The 21,349-nt window shown below is 39.1% G+C and overlaps 1 protein-coding gene across 7 annotated transcripts in view; it reads left to right on the forward strand.

The window, feature by feature from the left end:
- The window catches only part of grip1 (glutamate receptor interacting protein 1), a 458,656-nt gene that overhangs the window by 398,575 nt on the left and 38,732 nt on the right, over nt 1–21,349 (forward strand). For all 7 annotated transcript variants that reach the window (XM_043709637.1, XM_043709634.1, XM_043709639.1 and 4 more), the window contains 5 exons: nt 2,673–2,742; nt 9,224–9,369; nt 18,563–18,707; nt 19,543–19,682; nt 20,313–20,498. In XM_043709637.1, coding sequence (XP_043565572.1) covers nt 2,673–2,742; nt 9,224–9,369; nt 18,563–18,707; nt 19,543–19,682; nt 20,313–20,498 — 687 coding nt within the window. The remainder of the gene's footprint in view (nt 1–2,672; nt 2,743–9,223; nt 9,370–18,562; nt 18,708–19,542; nt 19,683–20,312; nt 20,499–21,349) is intronic.

Genomic DNA, 21,349 nt, shown 5'->3' on the forward strand with positions numbered 1-21,349 from the left:
TTGATTATTGATTATTAGAGGGATGCAGGTGAAGAGAAAGAGATTGCTGATGTGAGACAGGTCAGGATTGGAGGCTTCTATGAGAAACTAATGAGGGAAGCATGAGACTTGGAAAAGTGGAGAAATGTGCAGAAAGCCTGCTATCCAGCAGGTCCCTGCACCACGATTTATGACTGGTATACCTTTGCCATTTTTCATCTGGGCTGACATTCAGATCTTTGGCATAATGTCAACAGCAGTTACCATCTCTGCAGTTGATCCTCAAGACTACTGAATGTGAATGTTTGTGGTGGAGGGTTAGGATAGCAGTGGATGTTCTTTTCTGTACCGAGGTATCCTTTTCACTTGACGAATAATTACACGGTGCTCAATCATCTCACAGGTTTAACAGTCTCTCCACACTTGCATTGCTCTGGACTTTTGCTGTGTAAACCTCTGATATGCTCTCCCCTGAGCTTCTGTAGGTGTTTAACTGTCTCCTTGAACTATCAACTAGCATTCAATCGATAAATCAATTCTGTAGGTCAGCACTCAGTAGTGTGTAGAATTCACTGCTGCAGCTGAAAAGGATTGACAAACAGAGGGTATTGCCCAAGAAACATTCAGCAATTGAAATATTTTCCAATCACCTTGTACACAAACGTCATTACATACCTCTGGACCAGGTGGGACTTGAACTTGGGCCTCATAGCTCAGAGATAGAGACACCACTATTACACCACAAGAGCCCCACAGTCAACAATTGGGAGCTAATTCCTAAATAGTGCACAGCTGATCATTTCTAGGTTATGCTAGAACCCTGGAGTTCATTTGTGTCTATGTATAACGTTCTGGCCAATTTGTTTAATAGAGTTCTTAGTTTTTGCTGAGTGACCACATTTCTGATTTATTAGGTAATGGACAGTAATTCCATTCGTTATGCACAAAAGAGCATCACACTTATTTGTGGTGTTGTTAATGCAGGTTTATCAATTAATGTTTGAATTTAATACAAAGAAATTTTTGTTTGGTAAGCAATATTGATGTCCATTTTGTAGAGGTGACCTATTCCTTGCATGTGAACAAAGAATTGAGTGCTTTTATATCAGATGCATAATAGAATCTTAAGTAAACTTCTGAGATTCAGGATTTTTGAAACTAACTATGGAAAACTGAATGCACATAAACCGTTTCCTTTGAGTGATTTGTTAGAAACTGCTACTCTGTAAAGGAATGAAATGTGTGCATAGAGAAATATTTCCATCTAAACAACTCATCGTCTCATTTTTTTTGTTCTGATTAAGTGAATTTTATTTAAAACGGAAGCTTTTTATTTTAATAAAAGATTACTCATTTTCTGGGATGTGGGTATTACTGTCAAGGCCAGCATATGTTGCCAACTAATTGCCCATCAATTGAGTGGCCTGCTGGGCCATGTCAAATAGAAGGCAGTTAAAAATCAATCATTCTGTAGTAGGCCTGCAATCGTGTCAGATAGATACATCCTTATCAGATTGGTGAACCAGATATGTTTTCATGACAATTGAGACTCGTTTTTATGTTCCAGTTTTGTTAATTGAGCTTAAATTCCACCAGCTGCCATGGTGGGAATTGAACCCCTGTCCCCAGGTGCCTATGGATCACTAGTCCAGTGATATGTTACCACTACACCACCATCTCCCATAGTACTTTTATTGCAAAGATCATGAGAACATAAGAAATAGGAGCAGGCAAAGGCTATCTGGCCCATCATGCCTGCTATGCCATTCAATAAGATCATGGCTGATCTTTTTGTGGGCCCAGCTCCATGAGGCACTTCACTGGAGTATTATTCATTTTGCCTGCACTCCACTACTTCATCTCTCCATTTCTGGTGATACTAACTCATGCTGAGATATAATTCTCCAGTAACTGATCATTTTATACTATCTAAGTCAGTTGTCTATTTTTAGTGTGAGCTTAACCAGTGAGTGCTGCAATGCAATTCAGTTGTGTGTTCATTGTAGCCAAACCCTATCTTTGCCCAAATTATATGCACGTGCACTTTCTGTGAATATTGCTGAATATTGATTAAAAGTAGAGACTTTCTAGCTTCCTTCAACTTCTCCTGCTCCTGACATACAAGGAGCAATAATCCTGGCTGAATTTGCCCAATTCCAAACAGATTGGGAATCTGGTTTACACTTATGCAAGTGAGCAACAATGAGTGAATAAAGTAATGAAAATGTTTGGGAGCCAGATTTGTTTCACAACACCTGAAAAGCCTCAACAATAAATTACACTGGCCGGATATGATGTATCATTTTGGTTCTTAAGCCATTCCTATCTCAATCAAAGTATCTTTTTGTAATATTTCCATTGGCTGACGTCAAATTAAATGGCCTTTTAATTGTTTAATTTTGAGAAAACTTAGATTGCAGTAATCTTTCTTGAGTTTGATCAGCCTTCTTTGGGCAAGACTGTGGTCACTTCCCCAAAAAATGTTAAATTATTTTGACAATCCTTCCATTCTCTTTCATTTAATTCTTCCTCCATCACTGTGAAAGCACAGCACACTCTAGTGTTCAGTTACCCATGTGCACATGTCTGAAGGTTTTGTTATAAAACTAAACAGTAACTATTAGTGAACAAACAAAACTTCTTTGTTTTGGAAAACTGTTGCATAACTTAAAAATCCATTTCTATCCTCACAGCACCTGCCAGCAGAAAACCAGGAGATCCACTCATTATTTCAGACATTAAGAAAGGAAGTGTTGCACACAGGTGAGCTTTGATACTTTGTAAGTACTTTAAAATAAAATGGGTCATCAAATGCATTGAGTTATCTATTCATAAAAGGACCAAATGCAAAATAAGATGTATGTAAATGAGACTAATGATAAGTCCTATACAGTTGTGCCACAGCTTGGATGAAGTTCATTTACATTTTGGCCAAACATAGGAATAACAAATTACCTTGCAGTTAAAGAGGTTTCAGTTTTCCCACAATCTGTTGATATCTATAATGTGAGCATGATTTCAGTTACAATTTATTATAAGCTCTTCCTATCATCTGTCCATTCTTTCTGTGGGGAAAAAGTGAGGTTATGCACTTTGGCAGGATGAATAGAGGAGCCGTGTATTATTTAATTTGAGGGAAACTGCAGAAATCCACAGCATGGAGGTATTTAGGGGGTCCTCGTATAAATTACAAGAAGCTAGTTTCAAATTCTATAGGCAAATGGGAAGGCAAGTGGAATGTTGGCCTTAATTTTCATAAGACCATAAGAAATAAGCTTGGAAGTAAGGCCATTTGGCCCATCGAGTCCACTCCGCCATTCAATCATGGCTGATGGGCATTTCAACGCCACTTACCTGCACTCTCCCCATATCCCTTAATTCCTTGCAAGATTAAGAATTTATCAATCTCTGCCTTGAAGACATTTAACGTCCCAGCTGTGCTCAGTGGCAGTGAATTCCACAGGCCCACCACTCTCTGGCTGAAAAATGTCTCCTCACTTCCGTTCTAAAGTGACCCCCACTAATTTTAAGGCTGTGCTCACGAGTCCTAGTATCCCCGCCTCTCAGAAATTATTTCCCAGTGTCCACCCTTTCTAAGCCAAGCATTATCTTGTAAGTTTCTATAGATCTCCCCTCAACCTTCTAAACTCTAATGAATACAATTCCAGGATCTTCAGCCGTTCATCGTATGTTAAGCCTACCATTCCAGGGATCATCCGTGTGAATCTCTGCTTGACACGCTCCAGTACCAGTATGTCCTTCTTGATGTGTGGAGCCCAAAACTGGACACAGTATTCTAAATGCGGCCTAACCAGAGTTTTATAAAGTTTCAGTAGCACGTTGCTGCTTTTACATTCCAACCCTCTTGAGATAATTGACAACATTAAATTTGCTTTCTTAACCTGCAAGCCAACTTTTAGAGACTCCTGGCCTAGCACTCGCAGATCCATTTGTACTTCGGCTTTATGAATTTTCTCACCTTTTAGAAAATAGTCTGTCCCTGTACTCTTTTTTTTTCCGAAGTGCAAGACCTCACATTTGCTCACGTTGAATTTCATCAGCCATTTCTTGGACCACTCTCCTAAACTGTCTAAATCTTCCTGCAGCCTCCCCACCTCCTCAGAACTACCTGCATGTCCACCTAACTTCATACCATCGGCGAACTTCGCCAGAATGCCCCCAGTCTCTTCATCTAGATCATTTATATATAAAGAGAACAGCTGGGCCCCAATACTGAACCCTGTGGGACACCACTTGTTACCAGCTGCCTTTCCACCTCTCAGTCTTCTGTCAGACAGCCAATCCTCAATCCATGTCAGTAGCTCACCTTGAACACCATGGGCCCTCACCTTACTCAGCAGCTTCCCGTGAGGCACCTTATCAAAGGCCTTTTGGAAGTCTAGGTAGATGACATCCACTGGGTTTCCCTGGTCCAACTTGTTACCTCTTCAAAGAATTCTAACAGGTTTGTCAGGCATGACCTCCCCTTACTAAATCCATGCTGACTTGTTCTAATCCGATCATGCACTTCCAAGAATTTAGAAAGCTCATCATTAACAATGGAATGTAGAATTTTACCTACAACCAAGGTTAGGCTAATCGGCCTATAATTTTCCATCTTTTGTCTTGATCCTTTCTTGAACAAGGGGATTACAACAGTGATTTTCCAATCATCTGGGACTTTCCCTGACTCCAGTGATTTTTGAAAGATTACAACCAATGCCTCTGCTATTTCTTCAGTCACCTCCCTCAGAACTCTAGGATGTAGCCCATCCGGAACAGGAGATTTATCAGTTTTTAGACCTTTTTAGCTTATCAAGTACTTTCTTCTCTGTAATGGCCACCACACTCAACTCTGCCCCTCGACTTGTTGGGATATTACTCACATCTTCCATTGTGAAGACTGACACAAAGTATTTATTAATTTCTTCATATTTCTTTATCTCCCATCACTAGCCTTCCTGCATCAATTTGGAGCAACACGATCTCTACTTTTGCCTCTCATTTGTTTCTCATGTATTGAAAGAAACTTTTACCATCATTTCTAATATTACTGGCTAGCTTACCTTCATACTTGATCCTCTCCTTCCTTATTTGTCTCTTTGTTATCCTTTGTTTGTTTTTGTAGTCTTCCCAATCTTCTGATTTCCCAGTGCTCCTGGCCACTTTATTGGCGCTCTCTTTTTCTGTGATACATTTCCTTAGTTCCTTCGTCAGCCATGGTTGTCTAATTCCAATCCCCAACCGCCTGGGTAATCTTTCTTTTCTTTGGGACGTACCTCTGTACTGTGTCCTCAGTTACATCCAGAAACTCCTGCCATTGTTGCCCCACTGTCTTCCCCACTAGGCTCTGCTTCCAGTCGATTTTCGTCAGTTCACCATTACATCCGATTTTGCCTTCTCTCTTGAACTGCAAACTGAACTCTACTGTATTATGATCGCTGCCTCCTAAGTGTTCCCTGACTTTAATATCTTTTATAAAGTCTGGCTTGTTACATAGCACTAAGTCCAGAATAACCTGCTCCCTTGTGAGCTCCATCACAAGCTGTTCCAAAAAGCCATCCTGTAAGCATTCCATGAATTCCCTTTCTTTGGATCCACTGGCAACATAATTCACCCAGTCCATTTGCATATTGAAGTCCCCCATGATCACCGTGACCTGATTTTTCTGACATGCCCTATCTATTTCCTGGTACATCTTGCGCCCCTGGTCCTGACCACTGCTGGGAGGTCTGTACATAACTCCCATTATGGGTTTTTTTTTTGCCTTTGTGGTTCCTCAACTCCACCCACACAGTCTCCACATCATCTGACCCTATATCATTTAATGCCATAGATTTCAAAGGGAATGGAGTATAAAAACATGTAAAAGTGAGGACTGCATCTGCTGGAGATGTTTCAGGCAAAAGCCCTTCATCAGGAATCAAAAACCTTGATGAAGGGCTTTTGCCCAAAACACCGATTCTCCTGCTCCTTGGATGCTACCTGACCTGCTGTGATTTTCCAGCACCACACTCTTGACTATAAAACATGGAACTCTCGCTAAAACTATATAAGGCAGTAGTCAGATCACAGCTGGAACACTGTGGTTAGTGTTGAGCCTTTCTCTAGGGAAAGACATACTGGCATTGGAGGCAGTCCGGAGAAGGTATCACTATGGTGGAAGATTGGGCAGAGAATTGGCAAGTGGAGTTTAATTTGAACTGTGAACTGATGAACTTTGGGAGATAAAAGGCAAAACGAAAGTACATGGTTAATGGCAGAACCCTTTGGAGTATTGATATATAGAGGGATCCCTGATAGCTCACTGAAAATGGCAACACGAATAAGGTGGTAAAGAAGGCAAATGGTATTCTTGCCTTCATTGGTCAGGGTACTGAGTATAAAAGTTGGCAAGTCATGCTGCAGCTCCATAAGACTTCAGTTAGGCAACGTTTCGAATCTGGTCCCCACACTATAGTAAGAATGCAGAGGCTTTGGAAAGGTTGCAAATAAGGTTTACCACCTTGTTGTCTGGATTGGAGTGTATTGGCTGCAAGGAGAGGTGTTACAAACTTGGATTATTTTCACTAGAGGATTGGAGGCAGAGAGGCGACCTGACAGAAGTGCGTAGAATTGAGAAGCGTGGATAGGGTGGATATTCGGAGTTTTTTTCCAAGGGTGGAAAAGTCTAACACCAGGGGGCACAGGTTTAAGGTTAAAGGAAGAATGTTTAAGGGAGGTCTGCAAAGCAAGTTTTTTTTAAGCATAGAATAGTAGATCCTTGGAACATGCTGCCAGGGGAGGTGGTTGAGCAGATGTATTAGCATATTTGAGGCATTTAGACAGACATACAAACAGGAAAGGGATAGAGTAATATAGATCACTTGCATGCACATGAGATTAGTTTGGAACGGCATCATGATTAGAACAGACTTGATGGGCCGAAGGGCCTGTTCCTGTGTTGTACTGTTCTGTGTTCGATGTTCTAGATTGATCCCCAGCACAGAGGGATTTACTTACATGGAAAGGTTGCATAGTTTGGGCCTATCATCGACAAATTTAGAAGAATGAGAGGCAACTTCATTGAAGCATATACAATTCTTAGGGGACTTGACAGAGAAGCTATGGAAAGGCTGTTTTCCCCTGGGGACAGGCTAGGACTAGGGAGCATAGTCTCAGAGTAAGGGGTCACCCATCTGAGAGAGACAGGAGGAGGAATTTATTATTTCAGAGTGCAGTAAATTTGTGGAATTCTTAATCACATGGACTGTTGAGGTTGGATTTTTATGTCTACTCAGCTTTTCGTGAGTACACCTTCAAAGTTTACAGCTAATGTCAAATTGGCAAGTATGATTGTTACAGAGATAGACATTAGCAACATTAAATAAACAAGATCCTTTGCCTGGGGTGGGAGAGTCCAGAACTAGAGGGCATTGGTTTAGGGTGAGAGTGGAAGAATTTAAAAGGGAACTAAGGGGCAACTTTTCATGTAGAGGGTGGTGCATGTATGGAATGAGATGCCAGAGGAAGTGGTGGAGGCTGGTACAATTACAACAGATTTAAAAGGATGGGTATATGAATAGGAAAGGTTTAGAGAGGTGTGGGCCAAGTTCTGGCAAATGGGATTAGATTAATTGAGTTAAAAATTACACAACACCAGCTTATAGTCCCAACAGGCTTGTTTGGAAACACTAGCTTTTGGAGTGCTTCATCAGGTGATTGTGGAGAATAAGATTGGAAGACCCAGAATTTCTAGCAAAAGTTTACAGTGTGATATAACTGAAATTATATATTGAAAAAGACCTGAATTGTTTGTTAAGTCTCTCATCTTTTAGCTGACCATGTTGGTTTTAGTTCTTTCATATGTAAATCGCAAAACTTTTTTAAATTCTCAAGTGAACATTAACAATTGGTGTCATTTCAGCCCAGATAAGGTATTGAAGTTGTTAACTCCCTGCGAGGCTGTCTGTGCCACAATGGTCAGACTGGTTCTCATCTAAAAGACAGATTTACAGAATCTTATGTGGATTCATGCAGTTTTTGAGCAAAGTAAAATGTACTTCTGCAAGTGCAAATTCACACCACAAACGTATATATGTATATGTGCATGTGGATGTGTGTCGAGGTGGTGGGGGGGGGGGATGTATGACATGAAAGAAGATGAAATATTATTTCCTATAATTGTCTGTTCAATCATTCCTCCTACATACAAGTGCTCTTCTCCAGAAAAGAGTAGGTTGAGTGAGGGGTAATTTTATGGAGTCTTCAGATTATGAAAGTTTGATGGGCAAAGTGTGGGAATGGTGCTGCAGCTCTGTACTGGTGACAATTCCAAAAGTAGGGAATTTGTAATAATAATCATGTGAGCATAGGACCATGTGGAATGGCTTATGACAGGAGAGGAACCTGGAGGTGACAATATTTCCAAAACATTTCCTGTTCAGTGATCTCATTACCCTAAAGTTCCAGCCTTTTGGAAGAATCATGGGCACAAGGCTGCAGTTGTTCAAGGAGAAAGCTCTCCACCATCAACTCAGGGATGTTAGGGACAGGCAATGATTAAGACACACTTGTTTAAAATAAATCATTCATTAATCCTTTAAGAGTATGCTTTCCTTTGATCCAGCTTATAAGCACAAATGTCTGAAGTCTGCATGTTTCAATATCTAGCCCACAGATCCTCAATTATTTATTGTATTTAAGTCATTTCTACTGATGCCTTCAACCACTGACTTTTGATCAGATATTTTTCTATAAACCATGGCAGTGCTAGAGCTACCCATTATGTGAGATTTGACAGCAAGTGTCAGCAGTTAATTTGAAGACCGACTTTAATCTTGTTCATGATTCTATGTGCGTGCAAATATTTTCAGGTACAAGTCACTGACTAGCAAAAGAAGCTGGATTCACAGCTGATATTCCACCTCTGTGCCTGTGAAAATCAGCTAGTTTCTTATGGGCAGGTAATTGAAAATTAGGCTTTCTAGCCCATTTGGCTTGGTGGTACATTGGGCAATACTTTTGGTATCAAGGGAGCTTATCATCACCTCTTAAACTTTCTAATACTCATTATAGGTACTTACCTCTGTCAAGTGATTTTAATTTACACAATCTCCAATATATTATGGCACTGTTGAATTAATGATCCATAAATTATGAGTTCAAAATACTGAAGAATAGATGAAAAAAACCACCAAATTCACCTTTCAATGTGAATTTTGATTTAAAGCTTGAGTGATGGCTATTTTGTATTCTCAAACAGAACTGGAACATTGGAGCTGGGAGACAAGCTGCTTGCCATAGACAGCATCCGTTTAGATAACTGCTCCATGGAAGATGCAGTTCAGATCCTTCATCAGTGCGAGGAACTTGTGAAACTCAAAATACGGAAAGATGAAGACAACTCAGGTAGAAAGGAACATGTAGCTTTCTTTTAAGTTGGCAAGCATTGCAATTCAGCAATCATTCCTTAATTTCAGTCAAAGCGATTGGAGTTTTTGCCCAGTGGTCTATTGCTAACTTCAGCAAGATATGTGGGAAAGCTGCATAGGCATTATTCTGTGACTCTTACAGTAAGTTTTTGAAAAGGACGAACATTCACAGTTATCCATTTTGCTGCCCATGCATGTATTTTCTTAATAAATTTAAGCATCATTAAGGTGCTGCCAACCTATTTGTTCAACTGATTCTCATGAATATTGAATGAAAATGCAAGTTGCACATTTTAGTTATCAATATATGGAGGTTTAAATTGAAAGATTAGGATGTGACCAAGTACTTGTAATTGGACAGATAATGAAATTAGTTGGAAAATGCCAGATTATAAAGATCAAAGGTAAAAACCAAACACTTGAATCATGAATGGGTCCAGTTATTCACTGAAGCCATTCAGTAAGAATCTTGAATTTGTGTTCAGATTATTGGACTTACATTCTCTTTTATTGTGGCTGATGTTAAAGTGTGAGATTTATAAAATTATTGTAAAATAATGAGTCAAATTGCAGGAAGCCTACACTTGTGAGATGGAGCTTTGAGTTAGCCAAGAGAGCTCCGACATAACCCTATTTACCTACAAATGTGCACTCCTATTTTAAAAAAAAACATAAGTAATGAAGGTATAAGATTTACAAACAGAAGAAGTCAATTCAACCCATCGAGTCTGTTCTGCTATTCAGTTTGATTATGGCCAGTCTGATAGTCATCAACTTCACTTTCCTGCATTTTTCCTCATATATCCCTTGATTCCCCTCTTGGTTAAATATTGGTTTATTCTCAGCTTTGAATAAACTTAATGATCCAGCTTCCCGTGTTCTGTGCAGTAAAGAATTCTATAGATTCACTACCTTCTCAAAACAGAAGTTTCTCTTCATCTCCATCTTAAATGTGTGACTCCTTTCTCTGAGTTAGCCTTTCTGGTTGTCTCTTCTACAAAGGGCAACATCCTCTCCATCTTTTTCCTGTCAACCCCTTAAGTGTCATAAATGTCTCATTGGGCACCTCTCCTCCTTCTATACTACAGGAAGTACAAGCCCAACCTATTCAGCTTCTCATGAGAAAATCCCTTCATACCCAGGATTAATCTTGTGAGCCTTTCCTGGGCTGCCTCCAATACCAGTATATATTTCCATAAAATAATGGGACCGAAACAGATCATAATATTCTAAGTGTGGCCTGACTAGTGCCTTGTAGTGTTTTAAGAAGACTTCACTATTTTTGTAGTTTATTCCCTATGAAACCAAGGGCAACATTCTATTTATTTTCCTACTACCTGCTAGACTGGAATGCTTTTTTTTGTAATTTATGCAGAAAGACTTCTAAATCCTTCTGTGCTGCAACTTTTTTGCAGTTCTTTCGCTAATCAAATAATAATTAGCTCCTCTATTCTTTCTGCCAAAGTATTTTTTGCCCCCTCGCCTTATCTACATACCTCTTCAGACTCTTTGTCATGTTCACCACTTGCCTTCCCACCTATTTTTGTGTTATTAGCAAATTTAGCTATAGTGTATACACGCCATCCAGACCATTACATATATTGTAAACATTTGTGGTGCCAGCCCTGATCCTTGTGGCACTTCAATAGCTACAAGTTACATCCAGAATTTACCTCTTTTATCTCAATTCATTGGCTAATCCTCTATCCTTGCTGAAGTACTGTCTCCAAAACACCATGGATATTATGATGTAGCATCATGTGCAATGCATTATTGAAAACCTTTGGAGATCCAAATATATTACTTCCACTTATTTTCCTTTATTCCTTTTTACTTCCTCAAAAAATTCTAATAAATTTTTCAGACATGGTTTCCCCTTCTTGAAGCCATGCCGACTCTGCTTAATTATATTATGCATTTCTGTGTGTTGTACTTAAAGTAGACTATACTACTTTCCCAATGCCAGATGTTAAGCCAACTGGCCTATGATTACTTTTTTTCTCCCTTTTTGGATAAGGGTATTTTTTAGTTTTCCAGTCTTCTGTGACTTGTCCAAAAACATCCTTCCCTACTACCATATATATCTTTGTTATGAGTCATGAACTGGTCAGACCATATTTGGAATATTGTGCGCAAGTTTTAGGTCCCATATGTCAGCAAGGATGTACTGGCTCTGGAGTGTGCTCAGAGGAGGTTCACGGGAATGATCCCAGGAATAAAAACTTAACATATGAAGAACATTTGAAGACTCTGGGTCTATATTTGATGGAGTTAGAAGAATGAAGAGGGATCTAATTGAAACATACAGAATATTAAATGCCTGGACAGAGTAAATGTTTCCATTTGTAGGAGAGCCTGGGACCCGAGGGCACAGCCTTAGAATGAAAGGAAGCCCTTTTAGAACAGAGATAAGGAGAAACCTCTTTAGCGAGAGCAAGGTGAATCTGTGGAATTCATTGCTACAGAAGGCTGTGGAGGCCAGGTCATTGAGTATATTCAAGAGTGAGATAGATTAGATTCTTGAGTATCAAGGGTTATGGAAGAAAGTGGGAGAATGGGGTTGAGAAATGTATCAGCCATGATTGAATGGCAGAGCAGACTCAATGGCCTAATTTTTGCTCTTATGTCTTATGGTCTAACTACTTAAATGTCTATCATTATTTTTCAACTGTCTTTTCTGCTAAACTTGCTTCTAGTCCACTTTGTAATTATCCTTATTTAAGTTTAATCATTTGTTTTCAACCCAAGTTTCTTACCTGAAACTGAATGCTAAATTCTGAAATTTTATTGTTAGTGTTTCCAAGAGGATCTTTTACTCTGAGATCATTTATTAAACCTGCCTCATTGCACATTACCATTTCCAAAATAGCCTCCTCTCAGGTTGGAGCGACAACATTTCTGTTCCAAGAAACTGTCTATGGCTACTTCTGGCCATTTGATTTTCCCAATCTACCTGAAGATTAAAGTCACCCACGGTCAATGTAGTAATTTTTTTGCATGCCCAAAATGATCTCCTGGTTTATTCTGTGATCCACAGTACAGTTACTGTTAGGTGGCCTATAAACTACTCCCACGAATGTTGCATTCTCCCTTTGTTATTTCTTGCATCTACCCATGTAAATATTATATCTTCTGATCCAAGATAATTTCTAGCTACTGCATTTGCCATTCTGTACTAACACTGCTACCCCATCATTATTTTCTTTCTACCTCACCTTTCAACAAATCACATCTCCCTGAAGATTTTGTTCCCATCTTGTCCTTGTCACCATGTCTCTGTAATGGCTAGAAGATCATACCCATTAACCTCTATTTGTGTAATTAGTTCATTTCCTTATTTCATTTATTTTGTCCCACATACTAAGTGCAATTCAGTAAAGACCCATTAATTTTGCCATTTTGTCACTTTTCCTCCTTTGACTGCATTTGCTGTCTTTTAATTTTGTACATTCTGTTCCGCACTCTGAGTATCATTATTTTAAGTAGCTGCCTTAACCTTTTGCTCAGTAAGAATTCACATGCATCCCTTCTCCGGACCCCCTGAACTCCCACTCCAATTTGTTCAACATCCTCTCTACAGCCCTAGTTATTGGATTTACTCGGACACTGATCCCAGCATAGTTGAAGTGAAACTTGAGATACCAGATCAGCCCCCTTCATCCCAGCACTGGTGTTAGTTCCCTTTGGACAGAAATTCAACCCAATATGTGAAATGATGCTTTTATTTTCCAAATGTTTCACATTTTTATAATTATCACTTTATAGTGGCCAGAATGAACACTCTTGATGAGTTGTGCATCATTTTGCATTGGTCCCAGGAGTACTGAATGTCTACTTTAGAGACCGAGTACTATAACAAAATTTGACTTTCTAGCATCATTCGAAGTAAAAAGAGCAAACTCTTTTTGGTACTTCAAAATATAAGTTACCAATGAAAGGAAAATAGTGTTTATCTAATAGTTTTTTATTGGTCATTGATGCTGTAAGTATTATTTTTAAAAAGCTACATCTTGACCTGTACGCCTTTCAGCTACCAACTGGAAGTTTGATTTTCTCTTTAAACAATTATCAACCCCGAAGACAATTTAGAACTTAGCAATGTCGAAAGTGCTGGCTAATCGGTCAGAACTCCTTCATTAGGTAACCAAATCATCTTAACTGGAGCTAAATGATATGATATTTTTATTACTGATGCAACAAGAATTCTCATTTCACATCCTCATGATGTCCTAAAGCATTCACAGCTAAGAAGTTATTTTTAGTCACTTATGTATGTAAAGAAGCAAAAGTGAAATCTATTTCTGGTGGAGTTATTGAAGGATATGTGGGCTCACACACCAGGAGATCTCCTTTGCTCACCTTTGAGAATTGCCAATGCTTCTTTTACAACAGTAGTGCCTTGATTTAATGTCTCATCGAAAAGATGAATTATACAGGAAAGTTACCACATGGGTTTCCTGCTAATTCTTTGTAACCTCAGCAAAATCACAGAAATACTGGATGAGTGGCACAGTGCTAGAATCATAGAATCTTACAGTGCAGAACAGGTCCTTGGCCCATTGAGTCCACACCGACACATAAGAAACATCTGACCTATATTTACCTTGCAAATGATTCCACAGCTCTTCTACTGAAGCCACTGTGGACAAATGGAAAAGCCCCTGTGAAAGGTCACTCTCTAATTGTTTCATATATTTCAAACAACAGCCAGTCATAGCACTAAGACTTCAACCAAAACAAATGAAACTGGATGGTTTTGTCACTGAGTGATCCACTTTTTAATGCTTAGCTCCAAGAAAAATCACATGTTTTGAGATTTTAAATAGATTTAATTATGAAGGATACAGTCTTAAGTTAGCCCTGTGTTAAATATACTTATCTATTGACAGCCCAATGAGTAAGGCATAGAATGAAACATGCTGAAACTTGTGTTTTTTTTCTCACTTCTTGACCCAAGTATTTTAGGATAAAATGCCTGACTGTCCCCAAAAGGGACAAACATAAAATTAAATGAACACCAATTTATATAATCTAGGCCTAAAAAGGCAGGAGAGTGTAAGAACAATTTTACCAATCAACTCTCTCTTTTAGTTGCATAGTGTAGGAAAGCTCTGGTGTACAAGTTGATTCTGTGTTTCCTTGAGCTATTGAAGACAAAAATTGCTGGTAATCGCAACAGTTCAAGCAGCATTCGCAGAGAGAGAGCAAGCTAACATTTTGAATCTAGATGCCTCTTCAGAGCTGTGAAGAAGAGTCATCTGGACTTGAAACATTAGCTTGCTGTCTGTCCATGGATGCTGCCAAACTCACTGTGATTTCTAGCATTTTTCATTTTGAGTACAGAATCTCGTTTCTGCAGTAATTTGCTCCTACTTTGTTTAAACTATATTTGGCATAGACCTTCATCTATTACTAAAACATTACTCAAGATGGTACCCCAAACTGCTTAAAATAACTGAAAAACAATGGGATCCCTCCAGAGTTTCATTTTTGAAAAGAATCATAAATATGGAAAAGTAAAAGGTGAAATTAAATGTGATAACTATAAAATAAATTGAAATGAGCGTGGAAGTGGCTTTGGCTATTCACATGTTAAGGAGATTGAAATTATCTTCCTCTTCAAATGTGCATCTTCAAAATCTTTGGAATTTTGCACAAAATTGATACAGGTAAACAGTACACAATTAAAAAGGTTTTAATACCTGGAGATGTAAATTTAAATTGAAAAAATTAGCTGCAAGAAAGACCCCCATTATGGAGAGGGTAAGAGTTTTACTACAATTTACTGGAAAGGTCTTTGAGATGGCTAAGTGTTTCAATAGGCAGTTCAGTCTTTTTTTGATTAGATTAGATTCCCTACAGTGTGGAAACAGGCCCTTCGGCCCAACCGACCCTCTGAAGAGTGACCCACCCAGACCCATTTCCCTCTGACTAATGCATCTAGTTTTATGGGCAATTTAGCTTGGCCAATTCACCTAACCTTTGGACTGTCGGAGGAAACCGGAGCAACTGGAGGAAAGCTGGGAGAGTTGGGGGGTGGGGGTGCGGAGTCATGTAGTGAATAGGTGGGGGATCTCATTTCGAGACTGGTTTAGTTATGCTCCAATTGATTTGTTTAATGTCTTTTTAGAAATCTGAACTTGCATCATTGAGTTTTAATGCAATTGAGCTGAGTTTGTGTTTTGATGCACTTAACAAGAATATTGCATTCGTATGAGGAAGTTTTCTGCAGTCACTAAGGCAGTTGTGTGTTCAAAAACAACAGCTAGAAGATCATTGTAACCCCTTTAGCAAAACATAGAGGATTTGCTATGTTGGTTTTTGACATTGTTATTATATAAAATGGTGCCACAGCAGAACCCTTCTGAGTCATATTGACTGAGTAGGAATACACTCTGATACTTATTCATTCATCACAGTGTCTTTGCAGAAGAACTTATAATTTGTTGTCAATGGTGCATAATTAAATGTCACAATCATTTCAGAGGTATATTATTCAGCAATGTAAAAATAATTGAAGAGCATTGTTAATTCTTTACTGTAGGCATGGAATATTCATTATAATGAGCTGAGGTGAATTGAGCACATTTTAACATAATAAATTTGACCTGTCGGGGTTTTTTATCTAATGGCAGTCTACGTATTTATCGAGGTTTATTTTGCACAAAGCAATTTTATTTTGATGGATTGGATAAGTCCTGGTATTTCTTTTAAATGGAGAGGTGGAAACTGTGTCCACATGCCTCCATGAAGCTCATTTAGACAGAAATTCCTCAGGTTCTGCCTGGTACCTTGCAAGACTCCACTGATCCTATCCAACAGATACATGCAAACCTGGTGGCAGGAAATTGTAGCAAGAGACCAATTGCACTGGGAGGTGATCAACACGGAGGGTTGGGGGAATGAGGAAGGGAACAAATTTGTCTCTCTCAAAGTGATGCCACTTAGAATTGTTACAATAGTGCACTAGGATTAGAAGCACTGTGCCCACAGCTATGTTCACAGTTTCATTTTTGAATACTTTAGGGATGTGACTATTGGCTTATGATTTGACAGTTGACTGTGTTATTATCCAACAAGGAATATGTTAGAAAGAATGAGGTAAAGTCGCCACAATCCCACTGACCGTAGAGCTTCTCTCATTAGAGAAAGGTGACTGGTGGTGGTTTAATCTGAGGGTCACCACACCTCGGGCGATAGAAGCGATTGAGAAGGAGAGTCCTTCACAATAACCTCAGCAAGTGTGGGGATTGGACCCATGCTGTTGGCAGTCATCTGCATGAAAAACCAGCTGTCCAACCAACTGAACACTGCTCATGGCTCCAGGGAGAAAAGGAGGCATTAAATTACATATGAAGAATCCAAACGTCATCCTTTTGTGGAGTAAACCGAGGAATTGGGCCACTCAGATCTGATCTCGCATGCCCTTAGTTCAAACATGGACAAGAAAGCTGAACTGCATAGTTGAGGTGAGAGGGCCACTAATGATATATCATTGTTTACAAAAGGAACAAAGGATAAATGAAATAAATCCAGGGCAGTTGGACTAACCTCAGTAGTGGGCAAATTATTGGAGTCAAAACTGTACTTAGAAAGGTACAGATAGCCAAGGACAGTCAGCATTGATTTGCTAAAGGCAGATAGTGTCTGACTAATTAATGTGGTCAACATAAATTTCACTAAGGCTTTTGACCAGGTTCCACTTTGCATACTACTTAATAGGTGCAAAGTCCATGGGAATAGGGGAATGTAGTAAGCTGGATACAAAATTGGTTCAATGGTAGGAACAAACAGTAATTGATAGGTGTTGTTGTGACTGGAAGGTTGTTTCCAGTGGACTTATGCAGTGTTCAGTACTAGGACTCCTCATGCTCATGGTCTATACTAACCATTTAGATGTAAATACAGGGGGAATAATCACAAAGTTTTCCTTTGGTTTGTTAATATTATTTTGGAAAGGAAATCTGCCATCCTTATTGTCCTGGCCTACATGTAACTGCAGATGCACAGCAGTGTGCATGACTTCCAGCTGCCCTCTAATATGGTTTAGCAAACCAGTCCATTTCAAATGCTGACCTTGCCAGTAATTCCCACCTTCTGTGAACAAATAAAGGAATAATATATTATGGTCACTGTGCACCTTGAATGTTTGAAGTATGCCTTCCTGTTCACTGAGCACAGAATCAGGTTGGCCACATTTGTGTTTCAGGCAAAAAGCCAGTGAAACAAAGACAAGGATTGGATCTTGAGAGAAATTACATATAATGGAGTTTAATCGATTGTTGCTTTTATTTGACATGAATTATTGCTGAAGTAAAATATTTATTCAATGCAACTTAATTCAATCTGATTAGACCAATTAGACTTCGCCTAGCTCCATGACAGTTGATGATACTTCAAACTGCTGTATCAAGTGTTCAGTGCGTCAGCTTCCTTTTATTAAGTGCAACCTTAATTCACATTTGCTCTATATATGTTTTTGGGTCTCTTGTGTTATTTATAATGTTTAGTTCATATCATGAGCGTTTTAAATTTTGGTCAGAAATGCCCTGTATTTTAATCTTTGGTGTTTGGAGGGATGTGGGTGAAAAAACAATCTCGAATCGGGCAAAATCATTTCCATGTCTCAATCTCCGAGCAGATTGTTTGAATCCCAGTGGGGTTTGTGTGGTTCACAATTTTTGTGAAAATTATTTTCACAAAAAGAGAATTATTAATTTTAGTGCTAGACGTTTCACACTAAAGATGTAAAACAGTTCCAAGTTTAAATGAAGGCACTTAGCACATGCCAACAGATTAACTATGTAAATAAGATTCTCCATTTGGTAGTATTTTTTGTTCTTCGAGATAGTGAGGACTGCAGATGCTGGAAAGTTAGCATCGATAGAGTGAGGAGCAGGAGAAAACACAGCAGGCCACGCAGCATCAGAAGAGCAGGAGAGTTGATGTTTCAGGCAGTACCCTTAATCAGGACTATTAAAGGGTCCTGCCTGAAATGTTGACTCTCCTGCTGTTCTGATGCTGCTTGACCCGCTGTGCTTTTTCGAGCTCCACAATTTATTGAATCTAATATTCTTGGTTCAAGTTGTAAGCTGATAAATCCTTTCATTTCAACGGCACACACCTGCTACTTTTGTACAAAAGCATTTATGCCTTTCTTAAATTCCTAGATGAACAAGAGAGCTCTGGGGCAATCATTTACACCGTGGAGTTAAAACGTTATGGTGGTCCGTTAGGAATTACCATATCGGGCACTGAAGAACCTTTTGACCCAATTGTCATCTCAAGCCTAACAAAAGGAGGTTTAGCTGAAAGGTAAGGAGCAAAATCTCTTCTTTCTGCAAATAGTGCACAGCTCTCCCCAGTCACCTATGTCAGCCAAGTCTGGGAAGCCGTGTTCAAGGCTGCCTCTTCCCAAAGAAAGAAGAGAATGTTAAAGAATGTCAGCTGTGCCTGCATTTATGTGAAGCAAATGCATGAACTATGTAACTGAGTAACTCGCAGGACTCAATGAATTTGGGAGTGCTTTGTAACCATGTTTAACCCATAATTTACTTGAATGTTTAAAATGTATATCTATGCTTGGCCTGTAATCTCCTGTGCATCATGAGATTATCCAGATATATGGTGTACTGATATGAGAATGCTGTGTCCTATATAATCCTTTGATATTTGTAAATATTGCAGGCATTTTAGCTTGTTTTAACAAGATGGGGAAAATAGCTTACTTAATAGATGCATGATGTATTAGGTGTTTGCATTGGACACATCAGTAGATTATTGAAGAGTTAGCAGTGAGTATTTCTAAAATGCTGGGAAAATTGGTTTCATGTCTATCTGAATTATTAAAGGCCCCTCACTATTCCCCAGCCCTCTTTGAAGAAACCTATTTAGACTGAAATAATGATTTAGATTTATTCTCCGAAATGTAATTCACACACTGGTTATTTATTGTCTCAAAACGTGATTGTCATTCTGGCATTGTTAATTTTATGCTCAATAAAACTGTGATAAATCAGACTCAATGCATGAAGCTAACACAGCCCTTGCACATATAAAATTATATAAAGCATGAAACAATCTTCTTGCCATCTGTTCTAATCTTTCTTTTTTCCCCCTTTAATCTGAAGTTTTTTGTCTTATGTTACAGGACTGGTGCAATCCATATTGGAGACAGAATCTTGGCTATAAACAGTAGTAGCCTGAAGGGTAAACCCTTAAGTGAGGCTATCCATCTCTTACAGATGGCAGGAGAGACTGTCACACTGAAAATTAAGAAACAACTTGATAGTAAGCACTTCACTTGCTGCATTCACGTTTTTTTAATGAGTTGAGATTAAAACTGCTGTTTTACTTTAGGAATTATGGAAATCAAGGTTACATGAAGAGTTAAGTAAAACAATGCTGGAAATCTAAAAGAGAAAGCACTGGAGAAGCTCAGCAGGTCTGGCAGCATTTGTAGTGAGAAAGCAGAGTTAACGTATTGGGACTGGTGACCCTTCCTCAGAAGACCCTTCTAAAGAAGGGTCACTGGACCCAAAACATTAACTCAGCTTTTTCTCAACAGATGCTGCCAGACTTGCTGAATTTCTGCAGCAATTTCTGTTTTTGTCACAGGAATAGTCACCTGGTTCTTGTTAAAATAGTTAGCTTTTTTGACAGACTTTTGGGGACTGTCTACTCTGAGGCTTCCAAATAGATCCAAGTTACAGTCAGTTGATTTCTTTAATACTGTAAACAAACTGCCAACTAACTCCAAGCAAAAAGAGGGGAGGTTTTATTCCTTAATTTGTGGATGGACTTAAGCCTGGTCCTTAACATATAAGTACCACACCAGATGACTTTATTTTGAAATGGTCAAATTTTAAAGATATATTCTTTGATTTTCAGATACAATTTTGGTTGTCTATGTTTTCACAGTGTCCAGTCCTAAAAAATCATCAATTTCTGGACGGCTAAGTGAATTGAGTGATGTGGAAGATGAAATTCCCACTGTACAGAAGCCAGCCAAGCTTTCTGAGATGTACTCTGCTACGATCCCCAGTGTGGACAGTGCAGTGGAATCCTGGGATGGGTCAGGCATAGACACAGGCTATGGAAGTCAAGGTAACAGTTAAGTTGTACTTTATTAATTGTTCGTGAGATGTTGATGTCACTGGCAGGTCCAGTATTTATTGCTTATCCTTTTAAAAACTTTTGGTACACTAAATCAAGATGCTTTGAGGAAAGTCTTAACCAAACTTGGATATACATGATAAAGGCACAAAAGTAGACCATTTTGCCCCTCCAGTTGTTTTGCCATTCAATAAAATTAAGGCTGATCTGTTTGTGTTTTGCATTCCACATTTCCATCCACCCCTTATTTCCCTGCTAAACGAGAATGTATCTACCTTAGTCTTAAGTATTCAATGACCCCACTGCTGCCACCTTCTGAGGCAGAATGCCAAAGTCTCAACTCTGACAGAAAAACAAATTCTCCCCATCTCTGACCTAAAAGGCCAATGCTGAATTGTAACAGTTATCCAAAAGGAAACATCCTTTCTGTGTCCACCTTATTAAACCATTCTGGATCTTCTGCACTTCAGTCAATCATCTCTCAAATTGTCTTAAATCCCAGAGAAAACAAGTCCAGCCTCCCCAGCTTAACCTAATAAGACAACCCAATCATTCCAGGCATCAATCTATTGAATCTCCTCTGAATCACCTCTAATGAACCTTGAGTAAGGAGAGTTGAAAATGTGTTGCTGGAAAAGCGCAGCAGGTCAGGCAGCATCCAAGGAGCAGGAGAATCGACATTTCGGGCATAAGCCCTTCTTCAGGAATGAGGGAAGTGTGTCCAGCAGGCTAAGATAAAAGGTAGGGAGGAGGGACTTGGGGGAGGGGCATTGGAAATGTGATAGGTGGAAGGAGGTCAAGGTGAGGGTGATAGGCCGGGGTGGGGGTGGAGAGGTCAGGAA

This window comes from Chiloscyllium plagiosum, chromosome 19 (assembly GCF_004010195.1).
Source record: "Chiloscyllium plagiosum isolate BGI_BamShark_2017 chromosome 19, ASM401019v2, whole genome shotgun sequence".
NCBI classification, from domain to species: Eukaryota; Metazoa; Chordata; class Chondrichthyes; order Orectolobiformes; family Hemiscylliidae; genus Chiloscyllium; species Chiloscyllium plagiosum.